At 42.3% G+C, this 24,702-nt stretch overlaps 1 protein-coding gene across 1 annotated transcript; it reads right to left on the bottom strand.

The window, feature by feature from the left end:
* Positions 1-925: 925 nt before the first annotated feature.
* Positions 926-20,718, bottom strand: ALDH8A1 (aldehyde dehydrogenase 8 family member A1). The gene is made up of 7 exons (XM_084889503.1): positions 20,513-20,718; positions 14,960-15,107; positions 13,248-13,403; positions 11,372-11,521; positions 9,466-9,722; positions 8,247-8,408; positions 926-2,074 (listed from the first exon to the last, which is right to left on the bottom strand). Exons 1-7 carry the CDS (start codon positions 20,648-20,650, stop codon positions 1,622-1,624), a joined length of 1,464 nt encoding a protein of 487 aa, XP_084745629.1. The 5' UTR covers positions 20,651-20,718; the 3' UTR covers positions 926-1,621.
* Between the last annotated feature and the right edge of the window lie 3,984 nt (positions 20,719-24,702).

Below are 24,702 nucleotides of genomic sequence, written 5' to 3'. Positions count from 1 at the left end.
TAACAAGCAAGCAAACAAAAAAAATAGAATGAAGATTCTTAGAGACTAGAGTTGCTGAAATTCCTTGGATACTCAGAATTGGTCTTAGATTTAATTAACCAAAGTCAAGAAGTCTCAGCCAGGGAAGGCGGGAGGTGGGGAAAGGAGGGGGAAAGGAAGATAGACCTTAGGAATCAGGTATGATATGATACCATCACTTGGCTTCAAGGGGATTTATGTTTTTTAGCATTTGTGAATTAGCCAACATATCCAAAACACTATGCAAAATTATAAAAACAAAACTCTATGCAAAATTATAAATATCAATGTGTATCCCTTTCCAGCTCCCCTATATACCATCCAGTCAATATCCCAGAGCTCCAAGAAGACCTGGTTCCATTTCCAAAACTTGTTTTGAGCACCTTCTATGTGCCAAGCACTGTGCTGTGAAAGGAAACTTCAGAGGAGATGAACACCTGCTTGGCCATCAGTGATTCCAGTCCTGTCGGGAAGTCGGACTGTTTCAGGCAGTATGGAAAGGGCTGTGCTAGAGGTGAAGAGGGAAGAGGCAAAAGCAGGAGGACATAAGGAAGGGAGACACACGGTGATGTTCTATGAACTATAGTACTTGGCTGCTTCTGGAACACAGTTCAAGGCAAGTATTAAGTGGTCAGAGAGCATGGCATTGGAGTCAGAGCCCTGGTGTTCGAGTCAGACCTACCTCTGCCCATACCTTTCGTGTAATCTTGGGTGTGCTATTTTAAGGTCTATAAACCTCAGAGCACAGTGCCTGACACATAGAAGACGCTCAAAATAAGCTTCTCCTCTGATCACCAAGGATCTAGAAAAGAAAGCACTAGAAATACTTTATTACTTAGTATAAGGCCATACTCCTTAAAAGGATGGGGATAAGGAGGAATAAAGGACAATTCAAAAAGTAGATATATGCCATACTGGTTACTAAAATTGCTTAACATTTATTGTTTCCTTTAGGATTAATAAATTGTTACATCTCATTAGGTACACACACTAAGAATTGGAATTGATTAGACAACATAGTAGAAATTGATCGATTTCTTCTTGTCCTAAGTTTCCTCCAAAAGTAATAGTTATGTTATTTTTCTTTGTGCATATGCAGATACATTTATTGGGAGATTCCATATGTTCCTTCTCTGACAAATCCCATGCTGTGTTTATCATTGATATTCACGGTCCTCTTGCATAATGAAGTACAGTCAATTAATAATTAGCCATGCTGCTGACTGATGGATAGGAGACCATCTTGACAATCTCCCTAAAGGTAGGAAATTATGGTGATTTGTTTCTCTTTGGCTTTGTAGGTTTTTTTTTTAACTAATCACTTGCAAATGGGGAAAAAAAATCTGATTATCTGTGAATTTCCAAGAATACAATCAAAATGACTTTTTAAAATCCTATGAACACACAACATAGGAGAACAATTGTTTGGCTTCCTTTTTGTGTCTTCCCAAGCAGAAGTATTACATTGTTTTTCTTCACCTAGATAACCTTCAGCTGAGTCAAACCCTGGCTGGAATTTCTGTCACTATTTCCATTCACCACACTGAACCACTGATTGTCCTTAGCCAGGCATTGACCGTAACAATTTCTCCACTGGCCAAGGTCAGTGTTTAATGGTGATGGTTTTGACTTCAGTGAAGAATTCATAAGAGTCCTTGGCTCCTTCTCTACCTACTCCAGAACTCTTCATCCCCCCGAAAGGAAGGTTCAGCTCCCTGATGAGCCAGCAATTGGTCCAGACCAAGCCTGATTGCAACTTCTTAGCCACCCGATGGACACGCCCCACGTTGCTAGACCACACGGTCGCTGCCAGCCCATATTTGACACTATTGGCTCTTTTAATCACTTCCTCTTCGCTATCAAAGGGGACAACACACGTCACAGGACCAAATATCTCTTCCCTCATGCAGCTGGACTCGTCCTTAATGTCTGTTATCACGGTGGGAAGCATAAAATAGCCTCCCTGATTCCTGGGGGGAAGACTCAATTTGTCCACTCCCTCACCGCACAGAATCTGGGCCCCTTCAGCACGAGCTTTCTTGATGTAACTTCTGACCTGGGTGGGTGAAAACCATGATTAGTAACATCTTACCTTCACACAAAGCAACACAAAATCCGGTATTTTGAAATCATCTAGGAAAGACATATGAGGTCATTGCCAAGAAATCTAAGGTTGATTATCTTATCACTCGGCTGCTGAGCCTGAGGAGCACAAGTGCTCATCACTTGGGCATTCAGTCCTCATATGAAAAGGGAAAGAGTAATTTACTTAATGTTTAAGTAAATGTGTGCCTTACATATACTCTCAAAAGTCTGTTGGCAATGTATTGTTATCTTCTACTTGCTGAAGATGTCACTGAGCCTCAGAAAGGGTACATGTTTCATAAAACTAGCAAACTGGAACACTAGAATTCACATTCAGCCATATTCAGTAATTAAATACACAAAAAGAATATTTTATCACTTTTTGAGGGACTATGTCCATTGTAGAAAGTGTGAAGTGGAATGGTGTACAAGACTTAATTAAAGTCCAGGATATCCTTCAAATATCTGAACTTCCAGAACAAATAATTTCTAGTCTCATTACTGATTATATTCAGAAATATATTTAGGTAACTATAATAGAAAAATAAGTTATGTAATAAGCTAACCCAGTGACTTAGAGATAATAACAGATATTTATTACTAATGGTTGTAGACTTACAATAATTATATATGTATTTATATATGGAAATGTTTAAGTCACAATGATATATGAGTCTGCCTCTGAGCAGCATTATCAGCATAAGAGAAATATGAAATTAATCTCCAAAATTTAAAGTACAGAACAAGAGTCAAGTAGTACATCAAAGGCAGGGTCAATTTTGAAGGGGCATTTTGGATTCCTACTTATCATTTATTATCTGAGGATTCTGTCCCAGTATTGAAATTAGAACTCCACTGTAGAACTATATTCAAAATAGAGCTATATATTTGCCATATAAATAAAAAAGGTGGTGTTATCTTATTATTTGTTGCTCCATTTTGGAGCACACTTAATATGCCATAAAAGTCAAACACTTTTTAAAAACAGAACATTTGGTTCAATTTATCCTCCCTTCTGCCACACCTCCTCCCCCAGCTGGCATGATGATCTCAAAGCCTTCCCAGAAAACCCCTAGGCCAGTTTGTGGGTAGAAACTAAAATAGGTTTGGACTTCTCCCTCCTCTCTCACTCCCTTTAAAACAATCCACCCACATTAATGAAAAGATAACAAAGGCTGCCTCTGGGGTGAATGAAGGAAGTCCAGGCCAGGGTCTCCAGTGGCACATTCTGGAGGCAGTGCCAGGAAATATGTAACAATACCATGTACAAGGAGTGCTCTGGCTTCACATTGTCATGTCTAAACAGAATTACAGGATTATATTATCTCTTAGAAATAATTTGGGATAATCAAATATGAAGAGAAGTGTTAGTTTCAAATTGTAGATTTATCAAAATATTTAATGCATAAGGTGACTCATACTAAACTGAATTTATTTTTTAGAGGGATGATAGAATGTTATCTATACTAGCAGCTCAGTAAAATCTGGGGGGAAAACAACCTTGGGACTGGTAATATGCTTTGAAATATAATGAATTATTATTACAAATCTTTTCTTGAGTGGAGAATTGTTAGTACTTACTAGTTTTGCATATAAAATCAGAGCATAGAGAAGAGTGGACTTGGGAGCCCAACTGTGCTCAAATTACTCACTAGCTCAGGAATTTTAAATGCTCTGTGTCTCAGTTTCATGACCTGAAAATAAGTTTAACACTGCCATCTATCCATAGGATTAAATAAAATATGTAAAATAGTTAGCATAATGTCTGGGGCACAGTAAGTCTCTTGAATGCCAGCAGCGGCCATTGCTGTTGATGCAGATGACAATGCATGCATGATCTGACACTTACTAGCTAAAAGACTTCAGAGGTGTCCCCCCTCTGTGTGTCAGTTTGCTTAGGTGACAAAGGAGATAGGAAACTTTAAGAGTGGACCTCATAGCCTGGTCCAACTGGGAGATGCATCTGTGAACATCCTCTGGGCTTCCTCAGCCTCCTTGTAAACACTCGAGAATTCTATCTCACTAGTTACGTGCATGTATGGGAAGGTAGGCATACAGCCAGATTCTCCAGACAGACAAGTAGGGGAGAATTATGGAGGGTAAAAATAGAAAGAAAAAGCAACTGTCTGAAATAGGCAAGGGAGACTTTTCTTCATTCCTTGAGGACAGAATCATTGCTATTTACTTTGCATCCCCTGCAGCTACTAGGAACCTGGGATGTGACATTTCCACTTAGGAACATGTGAGAAACTCTGTCTCTGTGAGTTTCTGAGACATTTGCCAGTACAACACAACCTTTACACATTCTACTTGGATTCTTCTGTCACTGCATCACCATTCTATTATGACAATTGCACAGAGGTAGGATGGACATAAAGACCCCAGACTCTGCAGGGCTATTTCTATTTTGAGAGGATATAGACATAATGCAGAAGAGGAGATGAGGAATGCAAAGATCACAAATAGACCTTCCTTAGCACACAGCCCCCAGAGCTTTCTGGCAAAAGGCAAGGAAAGTTGTCCCCTTTCTCCTGATCACACGTGGTTTGGCAGACTGAACTGAAAAATCACAATCTGAAAAGGCCAAGAGGAAGAAAGGGGGGGTGGGAAACCAAGCTTTCCCTTCATATCTTAGCCTGAACTCAGATGAGTACTAGCTCACTTGGTGAAACTCACAGAGATGGACCTGGGGTTGGGGTTACCCAGAGCCTGCAGGTGGTGCACTCCTCTCTGTGCACAGGTGCTAAGTGGACACACACATGCTAAAGGAGGCCTCAGCTCCCACCTGCCCTTGATACCTTCTCAGTCTGCAGCAAGTAAGTCCTCAGGATGCACCAGGACACCCCATACATGGGGATCCCTGTCATTGGACCCCGACCACCAGCATACTGAAAAGAAGGTGATTTAAGGTCTTCTCTGTGGAGTCACTCAAATACACAAAGTTTAAGGTGTGTATTTAACTCTAGAAATTTTTTTGAAAATTGTATACTAAAATATTTTGATACTACAACTTGCTAAATTATCTATGTTCGTGTTGGGGATCAATTAAAGTTGCTGGGAATCACCAAAAACAAAATGAAACAAAAGTTTGATAATTTGGAGGAATATGTTGTTTTCAACTAAAATGTATTATAATTGAAAAGTTGTGGTACCTCTTTATAAGTTGGTTCTTGAGAAAGCAAGAACATTGGGGGAGGGGGTTTGTGGACCTACAGTAAACGGTCCACTTGCCTATTTGTAGTAATTCTGAAAAAACCTCTAATGAATTTAGAAAATAAGCTGATCATATTTTTTGAAATTCTTAGTTGGCATGTAAGAAGTTGGATTTGTATAATAATGAGGAGTTGAACACCAATATTTTTCAAAGATTTTTAAGAAACTAAAATTCAGTTCTAAAGTTGCCTGTGACATAAGCTGAAAAACCAATGGAAAGATGAAGAGTTAGAGGATGAAGCAAAACCTCAAAGCCTTGTATGTGTTTATATGGATTTTTTTATTGTTATTGTGATTTAATGATCAGTGATATGAGATGCTTGTGTTCAAGTGTTCAAGGAAAATGGAATCCTCAAATTTGGGGGTATAACTAGAACACAAGATGCAGTGTTAATTCAAACATTTGTCCAACAATAATATGCACCTATTATGTTCCAGGCATTTTGGGGGGATGTAAGGATCTAGCAGTGAATGAAAGTGATCATGGAGCTTTCATTCTAATCAAGTAAAAATAGTCAATAAAGGAATAAATAATGCATATTATATGTCAGGTGGTAGTAAGAGTCAGGGAGAAAAATAAAGCTGCAAAGAGACAGAGAAGTTCTGGTAGGTGTGACTTTATATAGCACCCTATATAAAGGCAAGCTCTAATTCAGAGGGTAACATTTGATCTAAGAAGAAAGCCAAGTAAATCTCTGAATGTTCCATGGGGCAGGGCAGCAAGAGTAAAAGGCAAGAAGGAGTGGCCTGATATTTTCAAGGAAGAATAGGGAGGTTAGCATGCAGCAGCAGAATGAGGGAGGGGAAGGGTGACAGAGGTAATAGGGACAGTGGTAATGGGTAACAGACTCCCGGGCCACTTTAAAGACTCAGGCTTGACTGTGAACAGGTGAGGTGTGACCATACATAACAAGATACATCACAGCCATGTATATCAAATAACTATGATAATAAAGCAAGGTTTAAAAGTAACTTGGCTAATCTGAAATATCAGCATGGACACAGGATCCTCTTAAAAGGACAGCGTGTGAGCTCAGCACAACCAGGTTTTAAGTTGCCTCCTCGTGATTCCTATCAGCATCCTGGGACATCTAGTGAGCACCCACAGGGTCTGAGGCTTGCTTTGAAGAGGGCCTATTGCCCATGTGGGGACAAGTAACTCACATGGCTGAAGCTATTTGCTGTCAGAGAGCCGAGATGCCTACAAGGGGGCCTTGGGTGGAGCTCAGAAGAACCATGAGGCAGCCTAAAGAAAAGGCCACTGTGTGCAAGTAGGGTCATGCTGAGCATCAAAAATATCATATTAGAACCAGCTAGCGTGGTTTAGTGGTTGAGTGTCAACCAATGAACCAGGAGGTCATAGTTTAATTCCCAAAGCATGTGCCTGGGTTTTGGGCTTGATCCCCAGTGGGAGAATGCAGGAGGCAGCCAATCAATGTTTCTCTCTCATCACTGATGTTTCTATCTTCTGCTCCCTTTTCTTTCCCCTCTGAAATAAATAAAAAATATATTTTCAAAATATTATGTTAAAGCCCACAGGAAAATCACATAATGTTATTTCCTTCACTGATATATATCCCTTTATTGGGTGAATAATGGCCTAAGATAGAAAAAAAAAAAAAAAAAAAAGTCTCCCTGTTGATTTCCTAGAGAGCACTTTAAACTTCAGGTGAGTGGTGAATTTCAAAGGGGACTTCAGCCTGCACCAAGCCCCTAGCCTACTGCAAAAATGCTTCTGGAAGTTAACCTTTGCTCCATAGGAAGCATTCAGAACATGCTTCACTTGCTTTGCAACAGTTATTTGCATGGGTGGGCAGGCCTGGAGGCCTGGTGTCCAGAACAGCCGGACAAGAGAGAACAAAGAAGCCTCCTACACCTGGTGATTCCTCATTCCACAAGGAGGCGACATCCACAACTATGAGTCCCATGGATGCTCTGAGGACTGCTGCCTAGGCACCTGTAATCTAACAGGTGAGTTGGATTGGAAGAAAAGAGGCATGCTGGTTAGCCTCACTTTAAATAAGTGACCGCAAGCCTCAATGAGCCCTTGGAGTTGCCTGCTGATAACACAATCATTTCAAAGTCCATTCTCTCTCCTGATCTGCAAAACTATTCCATACTTCCTTCTCTCTCCTGAAAACCCCAACACCTTCTTCCTATTTCACTGAGAGAAAAAAAAAAAGAAGAGAACATCAAGCGACATCACCCTCCCACCTGTGACCTCTGTGCTTCACAATATTGTGAAGGTCAATGTTAAACTGAGTGCTAAGTCTGCCAAATCAGTGCGGTGCCACAGATTTCTACAAACTTAAGTAACGGCTTCGCCCCTTAGTGACTGATGACGGAGGCACATTTTCCGTGGTGGGTCTTAGTTACTGCAGCTGAAGACAAGAGCCTTCTAGTACCAGAATCTATGACTGATTTTGGGAAGGGTCACATCAGGTAATAAATTAAAATGACTTTTAGAAATTGAAATTTCATAAACCACCCATACACCATCAATGGCTTCTCCCACATAGGCCACTGCTAGTCACTCCACTAACTAAAGACCACATAATTCGGACTGTGTATTCTGGAAATTACAAAATGCTATCTGATATAAGCCAGAGGCAGCACCCTCTCCACTGGGAACAGTTACTTATGGAGATTTTGACCTTTATACTTTGAAAATTGCCTTTCTCACTCTTCTCGTGGTATCTTCATGCTGACTTCTCAAGCGCATTCATCTCACACAGATGCTGTTCTAAATCTGCACTACATTTGTTTATTCACATCCAACATTTTTAGACTCTATCCATAGATAATTTCCCACAGGTCATAACTGCTCAAATATAAGATAGTAATTAATAATATTCCAAAGCATGCCTTGCACTGAGTTTCTCTCCAAACAAGAACTCTTCCTGTGATGTACATGGCAGAGATTTACTTACTTTCTCCAAATGAGCTTTACTTATCAGAGCTCCCATGCTGGCGGATGGGTCGGAGGGAATGCCTACTTTCCACAGTTTGGTAGCTTCTAGAAACCTCTTTAAAAATTCACTATAGATGCTCTTTTGGACAAAGATCCTGCTGGTACAGAGGCAGATTTCACCCTGCCAAGAATGACACATGAGGAAAATGACAAGACTGCAGGACACACTCCTTCATGGACAGATCATGCTGCACTTTTTCTAGAAATTTCTGAGAGATAATTAATTACAATTATAGTGATCATGAAAATAATCATTATACAGAATGTTTTTCACAAAAACCCTATTGGAAGGCATAATTATTACAATTGCCATAATTTACTGGTAAAAAAGTGAAGGTTCAAAAGATTATGCAAATTATTCAAGTTAGGTTGAATAAAGATATATCTCATTCCACTCATCTTTCCTTCTATGGAAGTTCTAACTCTTTGGCTTAAGTCTAGGTTTTTTATCTTAAAAATGTAGAACACAGCTTTGGAGAAAATCATTCAGTATGTATGCTCCATCCTAGGGACTGTCCTGGGTGTTGAGGCTCATATGTTGCACTGAAGCAGGCACTATTACCCTCTCCACGAAGCCTACAGTGTAGGGTATCTGACCTTACGTTCCTCACCCTCTGGGATGCTATGGACTTGAAGACCTTGGTGAGAACTATGGATCCCAGGAAAACACCTGTTTCAGTTTCAGGAGATGCAGAGTTGCCCTGAAACTCATCGGTGACTTTAAGGTAAGAAACCAGCTCTAGACCGGTTCTAGTATTTATTTCTAAGGATGAAAATGCATTTGAGAGGCTTCTGGGAGGAGAAAAAGGTTTACTGGAAGTAGGGCATCTAGAGAGCAAGAAATGTCTGGGGAAATCGATGAATACCAGTATGGATAAGCTTGAAGTAGCAAAAATCAATAATTTTGCCCATGACTACCCCCTGATAAAAGTTGTGTAATTCAAGAAAATGAACGTGCTGAACAGAAGCTGTGACTCTACGAGGCTATGGATTGACACTGAAATTGAACAGATGGTCAATGGAATAACACAAAGTAATGATTCTCCTTTCACTGATACAGCACCGGGTTGATCTACTCACTCCTGGCTGTGCATTAAGATGAAACAGATCCTACTTGACAGGGCAGCAGAGTTCAAAACCGACCAACAAACAAGCAAACCAAAACCCAGAGGACATGCCTGGTTGGCAAAGCTGGACCTGACAGTGGTTGGAATACACTCCTCCAGGTTGGCATCCTCAAAGATGATGGCAGGGTTCTTGCCCCCCAGCTCCAAGGAGAGCCTCTTGCAGTGGGGAGCACTCAGCAGTGTGATCCGCTCGGCTGTAGGCTGGCTCCCAGTGAAGGAGATGAGGGGCACCTCTGGATGGGACACCAGGGCCTCGCCTACCCTGGGCCCTGTGCCAAACACAATATTTACCACACCTGGTGGGACACCTGGATGGGAAACAGTATCCGTTACAGTAAGTATCCTCGGCATGTTGAGAACTTTAGGTTACATAGAGATGCTCCTTGAAAGCCCAGTAGGTGGGATTCAACTCTTATGGCCATCTCTAGTTTAGTAGTAAAGCAAAAACTACAGTACCACCTCTGCCTAGCATACACTCTAGGCTGAATTTCTCCAGATGCTTTGGCCCAGAAAATGCAGGGTACAGCTCCCCATTGCCTTCACGCGCAGAAAGGGGTGGACAAGGAGTCCAGAAGGCTGGTCAACATGGAGGCTCTGGCAAGGACAGAGAGCCATACACCCATTGTCCGGTGGAGAAAAATGGAGCTGAAGCAACTTCCACCTTTTAGTCTCATGTAAATCCTTGCTGATGGGCTATCATTGAGCTATTTTTGGAATTGCCTGTCAAAGGGCTATGGATGTATCCCAGAACCTGAATAAAAGGGATCAAAGAGCAAAGGGAGTCCTCTCTTGGGCTTCCTCCTAGCCCCCAGTTCCCAAATTAGTATTTTCTTGTTTGTCTCTTTCAATTTTGTACGGCCTCCTCCAGAACCTGAACCCTGAACCTGAACCCTGAACCATGGACACTGGCAATCCTCCTTGAAGGAAATACACACAACAGAGACCAAGAGAGCCAGAAATTGCCGAAACCAGTTTGGCTCAATGGATAGAGCATCGACTTGGGGACTGAAGGGCCCCGGGTTGGATTCTGGTCAAGGGCATGTACCTTGGTTGCGGGCATATCCCCAGTAGAGGGTGTGCAAGAGGCAGCTGATCGATGACTCTCTCTCATCGATGTTTCTAACTCTCTATCTCTCTCCCTTCCTCTCTGTAAAAAAATCAATAAAATATATTTTAAAAAGAGAGAGAGAGAGAGAAAGAGAGAGAGAGAGAGAGAGAGAGAGAGAGAGAGAGAGCCAGAAAGACAGCCCCCTCCCTGCCACCCCCTCATCATTCCTCCCCAGGACATGGAAATATGAACTGAGTGACCTGACAGCAAGCGGCCTTCTTGTGGGGTGCAGTGTCAGGCTGAAAACCCTGAAACTAAACCAGAAACCCAACCTGAATGTGGTCATTACAATATTAGCAAAAAGGGGACACAAAGCCAGGTTATAGCAGCACCTGAGTAATGATTCCAAATGCAGGGGAAACAGAGGGATGTATTTAAAATCTCTTGAAAATGGACTGTTTTTAGCAGGTATTCTATAGCTATCCAAACCAGAGAAGTACCAGTAGTACTCTTATTTTCATCAAGGTTAACTTGTGGTTCCAACATCAGATTTGGACAGCCCCTGGAGCAAGCTGGTATCTGGCTCGTTGGGGCTCTTTAAGCCTCTCCTTGTCTCCCTATCATGTGCCCTTTGCTGCCAGCTGAACCTGCAGGGAGGAACTGTCCTGCTGTGGCATGTTCTAGGGTTGAATAGAGGAAGCCCTATGAGTAAGCCCCACGGATGAAGGGGATTTCTCAGAAAAGGAACAGGGAGACAAAAACTAAAGATGTCTGTGGAATCTGTTTTGCTGTTCAGTAGGTTTCTACCCAAAATAACTTTTCAAATGTCAGTGACTCTAAGGGGGCTAAAGCCCTACACAATGTGCAGCCCCAGAGCCAATCCCCCCTCAAACTCTAACACGTAATTACCTGCTTTCTCCAGGAGTTTGCACATCATCCACGCAGTCACTGAAGTCAGTTCGCTGGGCTTGGCGATCACGGTGTTGCCCGCAGCAATTGCCGGAGCGATCTTCCAGGTCAGCAAGTAGAGTGGCAAATTCCAGGGACTGATCAGACCAGCTAACCGAGAGCAGAAGCAGTGCCAAAATGACATGCCCCTCAGAGCAGACTGGCCCTACGGGGTTCTCCTTTCGCTGCATGGAATCTAAGCTCCTACAACCCCCAACTTTGCTTATCTGTAGCCAACTTCAGGGAAATCATTCCAAAATGTATTACCAACAACTGTGCCTTGTAATACTATAAATCAATACAGTTCAGTCTTTTCTTGGTAGCTTACAATTATACTAATGAGCAACAGTTGTATAAATTTGGGGGCTAAACAGTTCCATAATGTGATGGGTCTTGAGATTTATGGACTCATCTTTACACGTGTCTAAATCTCTCCCTCCTCATCATTAAGCTCTCCAGCTGCCATTTCTTCAGAGTTTATTGGGTGGGGACATAAAATTCAAGCTTTTTAGAATTATTTATAAAATAGGAGCAAATAGGTTCGGAAGTTGTGAAATCCATCTTATATCGGCCAGAGGACTTTTGCATTAAAAAAGTTTCTCTAAGTTCTCACCTGTATCCTGATCAGATGGGATTTCTCTTTAAATAACAGAATCAACAACTAGAGTGTATTTTCATGTGATAGTATGAAACTGCCCAGCCTCCCAACGATGAAGCAAGCAAAAATAAAAGCAAAGCCACTTAATTTATAATCTGCCTTCAAGTCTGTGCTATAAAAGTATATAAAAATAGTTTATGATATTACATTTCCCATTGAAAACTCTTTGCTTTAGGATATAATATTTTTGCAGCATAATGTATTTGCATACTTCTTAGGAAGATGTCTGAATCGTTCATAATGCCTTGAAAATATCATTTCCAAAGGCTTCAAATAATCAAATTGGTAAGATGTCCCATTTTTTTTTTTTCCCCTTTAACATATTCTGTTATCCTGTCATAAAACATAACTGGTAAAATATGAACAGTGGGGGTTTTCTGAAAGGAAATATTGACATCTAGTGGAAATTTTCAGTCATTGCAGATAATTAGGGGTCTTCAAAAGGCAGGAAGCAAAGAAATGAATGAGGAAATCAGATAATTCAGCCATAGCTTATTTACCATGTACCTGGCACTGTTCTGAATGTTCTACACTTACTAATTTATTTAACTCATATAAAATACATAAATACAAAATCAAACTATTCTTTCAGTTTTTCAGATAAGAATACTGCAGCACACAAATGTTATGTAATTTGTCCCACACACATCCAGAAGCCATACTCTTAATCTACTTTCTGGAAATAGACTTTTTTGTTGTTATTATTGTTGTTGTTGTTACAAAGGGGGGAAAATCCTCCTTCGTGAATTTCCTCTCAGCGTCGTTCTTTTACCTATGATTTCCCAAGAACAATTTTCCGGGAATAAGTAGAGAATTTCACACACAAAAAATAAACCAGAAATGGCCCAAATTGTATTTTAGTCACACTAGAATAGGGGTGTCGAACTCAATCAGAGAAGGGGCCAAAATCTAAAATCCAGCCTAAATCGCGGGCCGAATGGTTTACTGAACAGTCATAAACTGACAATGTCATAAACTGACAGCGGAGTGCAATGATGACAGCGCGGTGCGGGCCACATTGCAAGGCCTGGCGGGCTGGATTTGGCCCGCGGGCCTTGTGTTTGACAGATGTGCAAGTCTTTCCTTTGCCTTAATCTGTCCCTTTAGATCAATTCTACAGAACTGACTGAGCTGCTCTCTGTGCAGTCATGGTCCAGGCTTTCCTGGAGCGGCACCTACCGATCCCCACAGGGGCCCGCACAGTGTAGTGCAGACAGCCCATGTGGTCCATCTGGGTGCACTCTGACGTGTGGTGCAGGATGGAGGAGGCAAAGAACCGGAAGTTCTGTACAGACCGGGGAATGTCCATGGTTCTTGCCAGGGTTATGGTTTTCCCTGTGAAAACAGTCAACAACAGAAAGCACCGTCGGTGTATTTAGCCATGGACAGTGGAGACAGTACCACACACATACCCCACTCCCCCTGCAGGGGCCTCCGTTCCTTCTAGCCTGGGACAGACATTCACTGACTGTACAGAGCATAGGTCGTGGTTTAATAAAACCATGAAATAATTAGATATGAGGTTTATAAGGTGAGGTGGGGGAGGTAAATTGAGTCAAATGATCTTTGCTTTGTGGGCTGCACAATTCAGAGCTGTCATCATAAATCTGCCAGATGCTAATACTTCCCCCACACCAGCTCCTTCAAAATCGCAAGCTTTGTACGTGTCACGAAGAGGGAGTTGGAATCGTGGGTGTAAAGGTAGCTGCTATTTGCACATCACCAAAAACCACTTTGATAATCACGTAATGTGTATTAAATGTTCCTCCACCCCCAATTCAGGGAGGGGTCATTAAGATGGGCACGTGGCAGACGTAGGCAGGAAACCCCTGGCACTGCAGCTGTGTGGCGCTCGATCACCCATCACGTCTCCCACGCACATCCTAGCTCCTGGGTGAACAAACCAGAGACCTAAGCTTGCCTGGAGCTCCAGCAGGAATCATTTTCTTCCCAAGGGCTTGGAGGCAGGCCTCTGCCTGACCGCAGGCTGGTTTACAGCACGCACATCATTGTAAGCAATTGCCTTTCCTAACAGATTTTATTGCAAAGACCCACAGGCATTTACTCCATGACCCTGACTTCTGGGAAGCAGGTAAGAAAATTGGGACAGCCAAAACCGGTTTGGCTCAGTGGTAGAGCGTCAGTCTGCGGACTGAAAGGTCCCAGGTTCGATTCTGGTCAAGGGCATATACATTGGTTGCGGGCACATCCCCAGTGGGGGGTGTGCAAGAGGCAGCTGGTCGATGTTTCTCTCTCATCGAGGTTTCTAGCTCTCTATCCCTCTCTCCTCTTCTCTGTGAAAAAAATCAATAAAATATATTTTTTTTAAAGAAAAAGAAAATTGGGACAATTGTGTGGGAAGAACAGTGGAGTCTCAGATCACTTTGTAAGTAACTTGACTGTGAACTGCTCTTCAAATGACCTTTGCTTTCTAATTTGCCTCTCAGAATTGGGGGAAGATCACGTGACCGACCCTTCCTCCCTCCCCAGCTCTATGCCCTTTGACACGCATGTTTGCAGTTCCTCCCACCAAACAGAGCGTATTTATTTCCCTGCCCCTTGAACTTGGGTTCAGCAGGGACTCGCTTTGGCCATGAGAATGGGGTGCCTCTGCCCTCAGAGGCCTTGGGTGGTTTTGCTTCCCCCTCTTCCTCCTTCAGGAGAAGCCTGGGTGCCTGCGGCCCTGTGGTCCCAGGTGGAGAAACACGAAAAGAGTGCCCAGTTCCAGCGATTACAGTTGAGGAAGGATGGTTGTCCAGCCTCTGATAATGGGCTGCACTTTCCATAAAAGCATTTAGTAAGGGACAGCTGCAGTCCATCCCGTGCTCTGGTAGAAGGAAGGCCGGCAGAGACAGCCCTGCAGATGCACCTGCTCACTGCTCACCGCTCACCTTGGTCCTTGGATTCGGCCTGAGCCAGCTCCTCCAGGGCCTGTTCCAGCAGGTCTGCCAGGCGGTGCAGCACCTGCGAGCGCTCCTGCGGGCTCCTGGCCGACCAGCCGGGGAAGGCGGCCCTGGCGGCTGCCACCGCAGCCTCTACCTGTGAGCAGACGGAAGAGGGTCGTCTTACCCCTTAGGACCGTGGTTGCTCCCAGGGATCACAGGAATCCAGGATCCATACATGCCAAGATTATTCCCTGCCTAATTCCGAATAGTCCCAGAGCTGATCTACCCACAGGGGTTTGCTGATGTGACCAGCAAAGCAGAAGAACCACAAAAACAAAAACAAAAATGCTCCATTCCGAGCCCCATATCCAGAATGTGGCAATCAGATAATTAGAAAGAAGCAATTTGAGTTTTAACAGATGCACATTTTCAGTCATTTCAAAATATAGACTTTTAAAAATATCCTATGAGAGGGGAAACTTAGTTGAGATCCACAGAATCTCTAAACTCTTAATCCAGCTCAGACATATCTGATAATTTTGTTTGAAATCACTGTCATCCCATTTGGAATGACCAGTCATATTGGTAATTTATTGACTAACTCCAGGCCTGGTGCACGAAAATTTGTGCACTGCTTGGGGGGGGGGGGGGGGGGGGTGTCCCTCACTCTGGCCTGCCTCCTCTCACAGTCCAGGAGCCCTCAGGGGATGTCCTACTGATGGCTTAGGCCTGCTCCCCATGGCTGATCAGGGGAAGGCGCCGCCCATCAGGCCTCTGCTGCTGCCACTGCCAGCCACACAGCTGCCTGAGGCTCAGCCCTCGCAGCCATCGCAGTTTTCCTGAGCCTCGGCCCAGCCCTCATTGCCTGAGCCTCGGGCCCTGGGCCTTGGCAGCTGCCATCCTCAGCTGGCCTGGACCTCAGGATGCCGCTGCAACTTTATCTGGAAGGACACAGCATCAAGTCCTCTCCCACCCACATGCACCTGCAGTGCATGCAGCCTCCTGCTGATCTGGTTGTTACAGCATGATGGCGTGATGACCACTAGCATATTAACTCTTTATTATATAGGATTTTTACATATAAGGAAATCTGCTAAGTGCTATTACACAAATCATTTCATTTAACCCCTTTTAAAATTCTGTAACACGAGTATTGCTTTGGCCATTTAGATGAAAAACACTAAAGCACAGAGAGCTCAAGTAACTTGCCATAAGTCACACAGCCAATAATTGGCAGTCAGGATTCAAACCCAAATCTTTGTGGCTGCCAAGACCACGAGCTAGGCTGCTATGGCATAACAACCACCCCAGCTCCTTGCTCCCTGCCTATCTCTGCCCAGGGAAAGAGGCCTCTTTTGGAGAGAAGGGTACCTGCAATTGAACAGAGAGCTTGGGGACCCAATTTCAGAGCTAACTCCAAAAGGAAGTAGTGTATAGGAATGTACGTGCACGGCAGAATACATTTTCAGACCACCTGCTGCCTTTCTCCTCTTTTAGGCGATGTGTAAGATAGAAAATCCATACAGTGTGTTGCCCTCTCCTCTCTCACATGCATGACAAACAATTATAATCATAGTCTTCCCCACCATTGGGCCCACAGGCTCAGCCCCAGAATCCTCTTCACAGGCTTCCTGATGCTACAGCTTATTTCTTGTATCATGTGATCAATTCCACCATCAGCGCTTAGGCCCTCTTACCAAAAGCCTGATCACACTTCTCTCCTGCTTTCTTTATGCAAAGTCACTTTCAGATGAGCTGAGGTAAGGTATAAAATGATTCTCGCTTTAATTAGAAATGTCTGGAAAGATGATGGTTTCACCTCAAAAAATGAGCCTCTACCACGGACCTGCAGACAGGATGAAGGAAGACATGTGGGCCTTAGTGATCTTCACCACAGATGCAGGCTCGTGGACACCCTGTTGCCAAGGCAACAGGAAAAGAGTTCATTTCTTCAGTAATGTAAAATTCTAATCTTCTGATAGCTGTCAATATAAAACTCTAATCTTTTTGAGAAGCAGAAAACTCAATTTTAGTAATGCCTTCTAAAATGGTTTAATGCTACATGTCCTGTGTCCATTTAATATAGAAAGCTAACACTTAGAAAGCTTTGATAGATGCCAGACACTAAGGGTTTTACATAAGTCAGTCTGTTTAATTCTCAGAACAAGTAGATATGATTTCCCCCCATTCATAGATAAGGAGAAGGAGGCAAAAGGAGGTTCAACTCAAGCTCAAGACCGTAGGTACTAAGTGGTATAGCTCGTCTTCCAAGCCAGGCTGTCTGACTCCAGTCTGTGCTTCTGTCTGCAGTGCTGTAAGTCAAAGAGAGGGAGGGAGGGAGGGAGGGAGAGAGAGAGAGAGAGAGAGACCACTGTCTGAGCCCAAGCAGCAGAGATGAGTGTTAGCATACTGTGCTCTGTAAAATAAGGATGATGACAGAGTCCAATTTGTAGGTTATGACTTCTATTTGGGACAAGTTATAATAAGGGGCTGTGGATGCAAAGTATATCTCAGAAACTGAACAAATGGGAACCACTATGAGCAGCACCAGCTGCACTTTCTGTGAGTGACTTTGGGGGAAGTTGGGCATGTAGTTTGCATGGTGACCAAATATTTCAAACATGGTGACCAAATATTTATGGGATCAAATAGAATATTTGCATGGTAGTTTGCTGGGAACTCCAAAATATTTAATCCTCTACTAGTAGGTGCAGCCATAATTTGAAAATGCATGAGCATTAGCTGCAAAAAATATTTCAACTGAATTTGTCTTATTTTTCATTTTTAACTTCCCTTTGGAAAACACACTAAAAATGAGGAAGACTGGAGAAAACAAGGATGAATTTCCCACATCTATCCAAGGTCATTAGAAGCAAACAAAAGTGTGGGTACAGTTTAACCAACATTAGCCAATATTTTCAAACTTTAATCCACAAGACAAGGTTCTTTTTAATGCAATACAGATATAATATATATTTTTTTTTCTTAAATATATTTTATTGATTTTTTACAGAGAGGAAGGAAGAGAGATAGAGAGCTAGAAACGTCGATGAGAGAGAAACATCGACCAGTTGCCTCTTGCACACCCCCCACCGGGGATATGCCCACAACCAATGTATATGCCCCTGACCGGAATCGAACCCGGGACCCTTCAGTCTGCAGACCGACGCTCTACCACTGAGCCAAACCAGCTTCAGCAGATATAAAATATATTAACAATAGAAAATAATTGTTCCTTCAAAAACCTTGCATATAATACTATATATTGTATTAAGGTTACAATTATCTATACTAATAAAAGGGTAATATGCTAATTAGACTGAGTCAATTGAACATTTTCCTTCCGGACAAAGCCACAGTGGTGGGGACCAAGGCAGAGGCAGTTAAGGGCAATCAGGCCAGCAAGGGAGCAAGCAGTTAGGGGCAAGATCAGGCTGGCAGGGGAGAACACTAATGAGGTGATCAGGGAAGGGAAGTTGGGGGAGGGGAGGGTCATCAGGCCAGCAGAGGAGCAGTTAGGTGGCGATCAGGCTGGCAGGGGAGTGGTTAGCGGGTGATCGGGCCGGCAGACAGAGGCAGTTAATGGAGATCAGGCAGGCAGGCGAGTGGTTAGGAGCCAGTGGTCCCGAATTGTGAGACGATATTCCAGATTGGAGAGGGTGCAGGCCAGGCTGAGGGACACCACCCCCATGCCTCAAGTCTTTAAATAACCTAGTTCTCTGTAACTTAAAAAAAAAATTATGGGAGATAAATGGTGATGGAAATAAATAAAATAAAAAACAAAAATAAATAATTTGGAGTACATTAGGCATTAGATGAGTATACACACATCACCCACATTTATCACCCCAGATATATTTACATTCTCAGTGTAATAACTGATGAAATATACTTCAAATATTTTATAAAATGCATCCAATAAAATTAATTCTATATCAGTAAAAATTTTAATGTGTGTAACATGAAGCTCTCAAGTAAGAAAAAGGATGCTGTTAAATTTAATTCTAAAAAAATGGAAATTTGATTTTTAATTTCCCCATTGAAATGGCCAGTTTTATTTTACTAGATTTTTTTAAAATATATTTTATTGATTTTTATACAGAGAGGAAGGGAGAGAGATAGAGAGTTAGAAACATTGATGAGAGTCATTGATCAGCTGCCTCTTGCACACCCCCTACTGGGGATATGCCCGCAACCAAGGTACATGCCCTTGACCGGAATCGAACCCGGGACCCTTCAGTCCCCAAGCTGACTCTGTATCCATTGAGCCAAACCGGTCCCGGCTTATTTTACTAGATATTTTTGAAGAAGTATTAGAGGATAATCCTATATAATAAAGGGCTAATATGCAAATATTAGGGCAAAGTAACAAGAACAACCAAACAACGGAACAACCGGTCGCTATGATGTGCGCTGACCATCAGAGGGCATGTGCGGAACATGGTGGGCTTTGGCTGCTGTGGGATGGTGGAGCAGGTGAGCGGGGGTGTTAGACCATGGTGGGGTGCCAGTCGCTGTCATCAGAGCAAGCCTCTAGTGGTTACTGAAAATTCTTAGCTCCTGCGCATCATGGTCCCACCAGGTGCTCACACCTGTGGCAGGTGCCAGAGCTGCCACTTGCACCCACAGCCAGTGCTGGAGCCACCGCTTGCACCCGCTGCTGGTGCCTGGCGCCAGTCTCAATCACTCGGCGCCATCAGTGGGTGCGAGTGGCGGCTGCTGGCCCTGATAGCCCCTGAGGGCTTCTCCACCTTCCCCTGCTCATGAGGGGCGATCAGGGCAGCAGCCGCCACTCTCACCCACTGATGGCGCCAGCCCCACTCACACCCACTGCTGACGCAGGCCCCATTTGCTTTGTGCCATCAGTAGGTGTGAGTGTGGCTGGCACCGTCAGTGCATGGGAGCTGCGGGGGCGGGAGCAGGGCTGCTGGCAGACAGGGGACCAGGGCAGAGGTGGGAGGGGCTGAGCGGAGAAGCAGAGGATGGGCCAAGACCACCCCTGTGCCTACTGCAGCCTCTCGGCCCACAGTTCCTTTCAAAGTGCATGAATTCGTGCACTGGGCCCCTCGTCTAAAATAGATGCCTGGGTTTTTCTAATTTTGTGTATTAGCAAAGTAACAAGTTTTTTAGAAAGCCACGGATATACTGGCAAGTTTAAGTAACACTCGGTAGAGAAAGGGAGCACGTAATACTGACAATTCTTTCAAACAATACTTTTTACTAGACCCTTATTAAGAAATGTCTAAAACTTGTGCCTGTGTCTTAGGGGGCCTAAATTAATGATTTGCTTCTAACATATAATTAACCTGAGATTTGCTCCATGTACCATACATGACCAGTTACAAAGTACATCTTTCTAGAACTAAAAATCTGCCTTCTGCTAAAGTTTAACCTTCTTCCAACCCCCACATCCTCCCCGTTGCTTCTAGAAAATTAGTTAGTTATACACAATTCACTGACATATTAAGACCATTTCAGACTTTTTCTTCTAGAAATGAATTTACACATAATTCACCGACCTATTCAGACCATTTCAGTCTCCTGAGTGAACACACTCACCTCTTCTTTTCCACTGTCTGGTACTCTGCAGTACACCTCGCCTGTAGATGGGTCGTAAGAATCTATATACGAGTTACAAGGTAAAAATTTTCCACCGATGAAGTTTTCCAGCATCAGAAGTGTCTTTGTTCCAGCCATCGTGAGAAACTCCTGCCTTTCCCCTTGAGAGTGTTCAGCCAGGTTACCCCACCACTTTCCCCCACCGCTGAGTTAGTCTCCTCCTCCTGTCCAGCCAGGTCTCCCTCTGCCAATCAGCGAAAGGGGAGGTGGTCTGCCACTCTCAGACAGTATTCCAGTCTCCAGACTCTGAGTGAAGAGAATTATCAAATACTTCACAGACTTCCAGTACATTGTAAGAAGTGGATTAACAGTGTTGAACTAATATCAGCTTGTGTTCAAGGTCCTTTAAAATTCTCAAAAGGCGTCTGTGTGTATCATGGTATTGGACTCACGCTATCAGCTATATACATGGCTCAAACGCTGACGGAGTGCCAGGCCATGAAGCAAGTCCTTCACAGGAATTTACTCATTTTTTCCACACAGCAACCTTCTATAAAGTGCGTGTCATTACCTCCGCAACGTTGTAGAAGAAACTGAGCCTCAGAGAGCTTAATGTGTCCAAGGCTGAATACAAAGTTGGTAAAGAATGAACTTTAATCTTTTTGTCACTAAACCATGTGCTTGTTTCCTCACTGCTTCTCTGCCCTCAGCCTGCAGAGGTGACTGAGAGCAGGCAGACATCTCTGGTAAGGGTGAGGGTAGGGCAGTAGGGGGTAGGAGACATGGAGGGACTGAGAAAAAAAGGAAAAGAAAAAAAAAGGACTCATGGACATGGACAACAGTGAGGTAATTGTGGGGAGGGGGGCATAGAGGGGATAAATGGAGAGAGAGAAATAAAATAAATAATAAACAAAAAAAGAATACCTATCCAAAAAAGACAGATTCTCTTTTCCATTGCTCATTGGCTGGCTTCTGTACCCTGGACACCTATCCATGGTGTCTGTAACAATTTCTACAAAATGGTAAGAGAAATGAACAACCTAGCAGAAAAAAAATAAGCTCTGGACACACACACAACCTCCAGGATAGTTGCTTTGTATCTTTTCTAAGTTTTGTTCAGTTAAATGTTTAGTTAATTTATTTAATATATGTTGATAATATTTAAGGTTATATTTTGATTCCACTTTGTATTATATAATACACATATGTACATATATATTTGTGTAATTAGTACAATATATATTTGTACATATATATTATATATTTGGTGTCACTAATTCTTTTAGTGGTATCTAATTTATCTAAATACTAGTACCAGCTTTTCATTTCAATTATATTTTTCATTTTTAAGAGTTATATTTGGTTGACTTTAAACTTCTCTGGTCATTTTATAGTATATTCTTGCTTATTCACATTTCCATCTTTTATTTAAATATTAAAGATTAAATTATTTCAGCTATTTTATACTATGTAATCAATAATTCCAGTAATACAGGAAAGGGAGCCTAACCTATTTAAAACATTCTAAAGCTGATAGATAACGCCATCTATTGAGTTGCCTTGAAAACATAACTCTTCAAGAGTAGTATTTACCTCATTATCAAATTCTTGAAGGAAACCTGATTTATATCTGCATTTTTTTACTATATGCTCAATCTTTCTACCTTATTATGTTCCAAGTCCTCTGTGACCTTCTGTTTCCATGATGTATGTATGAGACAGGGCTGTTGAGAATCTCTTGATAATTTTATTTATATCTTTTAATTTTTTTACTTCTAGTAAATTTTCATTATGCATTTTGATTCTATTTGGTACTTTAGTTTCATTTTTGTACCCATGGTTGTGCCTCTTATCGATATGAAATGGATCTCTTTATCACAGGGCTTTTTGTTTGTTTGCTTGCTTTAAATTCTTAGTCCAGTACTGTTATTCCTGGTGTCTAGAGACAATGCAGTGTAATGACATGCCTATCAGTCAGGCTTCAATACCAATTCAAATCATGGCTCTGTAATTGATTTGTTTTTATTCAACTTCAGTCTTCTCACTTAAGGATTGAGGTTAATAATGCCTGCCTCATATAATTATAAAAATGTCATATTAACTGAACTACTGTGTGAAAATTGCTTGGCACCTGATAGACACCCACTGCCATATAGTAACTTTTACTTCTCTGATACATTTGTGCCTCTTTTTCTTGCAATCTCTTATTTTATTTTAGGCGTATCTTTGGTAAATAGCATATCATTCGCTTTGCAGTGTGAGTCTATCCTTTTAAGAGAAAATCTAAACATATTGCCTACTCTTCCATTCTTTATGTCCCCATATTTGAGGTATAATTTCATTGACTTATTTCATTATTTTGTTTCTACACACATTTCAGGGGTTTCAATGTGAGAGAGAGACTAAAAGCTGGCCCGGCACTTGTAGCAAGGCCACGTTGTTTTCCGGCTGAACATGGAACAGCTCCCAGATCTCCTGTCAGATAAGGAACTTGAAGTGAGAATGACCAAGTCACTGTGCAAACCACAAAAATGACTGGGCAACCCCCTCTGGTGGCTAACCTGTGCAACTGCTGCTTTACCTTGTTCCATTTCTCTGTGCTAGATAAAAATTGATACCCAATTGCAAAATTCCTCCCACTTTCTGACAAGAAGAAACCCTTGCTCACATGAGCCCTCCTCAAAATTACCTAACCACGCTCAAATTCTTTAAGCTCTCCCCGCCCCCAACACCTTCTTACTAAGAAGCACCAAGGTGTGTGGTCTCTGTTGCTGCAGCAAGCAAGCCTATGCATTTTGAGTGATATTCATTTCACATCCAACCCCAAGATTGCCCCAAGGAAGTAATGAAATTCAGTTATAGTCAATGATGGCATGTTTCTAAGGCTTCTGGAAAAAGACATGTTATATTAGCCTGTCCTTGCCCTGAATGAGGGTCAAAGGATCTAAATGTAGAATCCCAGGAGGTCTGTTTGGAGTCTGAGTGCAAACCAACCCTAGAGAAAGCAGAGTACAGATGAGTCCTTGCAGACATTGTGAGCTGCTCCATCAAGACTGAGTCAAAGCCGGGGCTAATGGTACTTAAGTCACTTGAAATTAAGTTTCTGTGAGGTGCAGCTATTAAATTCCTGCTAAATATTGTATAATAAACAAACACTTTCTTGCCTTAGCAAGTTCACTCTGTAAGTAACAGGTACACAAATACTTCTTAATAAAGAAATATATTTATTATATGGGTGTGTTCACCTAGTGATCACTCACTAAGCAGCACATTTATGCTCTGTGCACTTTATCATGAATGATATTTTTCAATTAAGAAGAAAAAATTGCTATTGTTGATGGTAAGCCTGATCACACCGTTCTCCAACTTTAAAAGTTATATGGTCCATCAAATCAGAATTCTAGGCTCAGCTGCGGATGAAATCTACCCAAAAGCAACCTGTACCCAGGAGGCAGCCCAATGACACTTATTATGTAAAAAGGCCTTGGAGTTTGTTGTTGACACTTTAAGAAAACCTTGACTCTTGTTGGTTTATGATCAGGGCACATGCCTGGGTTGTGGACTCGATCCCAGGTGTGGGGTGTGCAGGAGACAGCCGACCAATGATTCTCTCTCATCATTGATGTTTCTATCCTTCTCTCCCTCTCCCTTTCTCTCTAAAATCAATAAAATATATTTAAAATAAAAACATGATTCGTACAGGGACTTACAGTCTATAAGGCATGCTAGATAAAGATAAAATTATCACGTATGTAGTTTTAAAAATTAGAATGAAAAAAAAAAGTTATGGTTAAAAAATGGATGAGACTAAATTTGATCTGCTAGTAAGCTAAAAAGCAAGAATTCATGAGAAAGAGTTGGAAAACTCATAAGTGAAAAAGACCCCATAAACCCTGGTTATTGTGGCTCAGTTAGTTGAGCACTGTCCTATGTACTAAAGAGTTGCTAGTTTGATACCCAGTCAGGCCACATGCCCAGGTTGCAGGCTAGACCCAGGGTAGGATGCTTGCATGAGGGAGCAGATCGATGTTCTCCTCTCACATTGATTTTTTTCTCTCTCTCCCCCTCTGCCTTGCTCTCTCTCTAAAATCAATAAAAACATTTTTTTAAAAAGGAAAAGAAAAAAAGATCCCATTAAACCCCAAAGTCAGTAGTAAAGAATCTCATATACATTTAAGAAACAAAACACA

This window comes from Pipistrellus hanaki (genome assembly GCF_964339955.1).
Source record: "Pipistrellus hanaki genome assembly, chromosome: 7".
Lineage (NCBI taxonomy): Eukaryota > Metazoa > Chordata > Mammalia > Chiroptera > Vespertilionidae > Pipistrellus > Pipistrellus hanaki.
Note: the sequence above shows the minus strand (reverse complement) of the source record. Positions and strands in the feature narration are given on the sequence as shown.